Source organism: Passer montanus, unplaced genomic scaffold, assembly GCF_014805655.1.
Source record: "Passer montanus isolate IOZ18808 unplaced genomic scaffold, ASM1480565v1 scaffold40, whole genome shotgun sequence".
In the NCBI taxonomy this organism is placed as follows: Eukaryota; Metazoa; Chordata; class Aves; order Passeriformes; family Passeridae; genus Passer; species Passer montanus.
The window spans coordinates 39,769-40,228 of NW_024368819.1; the positions used below are offsets into that span (position 1 = coordinate 39,769).

Below are 460 nucleotides of genomic sequence, written 5' to 3' on the forward strand. Positions count from 1 at the left end.
CGGCTGCGCGGTGCGGCGGAGGGCGCCATGTTGGCGGGGCGGGCTGCGCGGTGGCGGTGAGCGCTCGGGGCCGCCGCGTTCGCTCCCCGTCTCCGCCCGGGGCCCGGGGGGTCGCGGCCGAGCGGGGCCTCCCCTGGCACCATGAGCGGCGGCGGAGGCGGGCGGGTGTGCGACCTGTCGCGGCGCAACCCCCAGGAGGACTTCGAGCTCATCCAGCGCATCGGTAGCGGCACCTACGGCGACGTTTACAAGGTGGGCGCTGCACCGCGACCCGGCGGGAGTGTCGCCTGTGTCCCCCTCTCCGCTGTCAGGCACCCCGGCACTCCAGAATCCGGGAGGGCTGCGCCCAGCGGCGTGCCCCGGCCCTGCCGAGGGCAGCGGGCGGGTTCTGCGCCGCCGCCCGGCCGCGTCCCCGAGGCGACACAGCCGGGCGAGGGGCGACCCCGGGGCGGGCGGTGCG

General features: G+C 78.9%; 1 protein-coding gene across 6 annotated transcripts in view; it reads left to right on the forward strand.

Annotated features, from left to right (window-relative positions):
* Positions 1-6: 6 nt before the first annotated feature.
* The window catches only part of MAP4K3 (mitogen-activated protein kinase kinase kinase kinase 3), a 67,149-nt gene continuing 66,695 nt past the window's right edge, over positions 7-460 (forward strand). For 5 of the 6 annotated variants that reach the window (XM_039718853.1, XM_039718854.1, XM_039718855.1 and 2 more), the window contains exon 1: positions 7-252. In XM_039718853.1, the coding sequence (XP_039574787.1) occupies positions 142-252 (111 nt within the window). In that variant the 5' untranslated portion in view covers positions 7-141. The remainder of the gene's footprint in view (positions 253-460) is intronic. The other variant, XM_039718861.1, reaches the window with a different exon arrangement.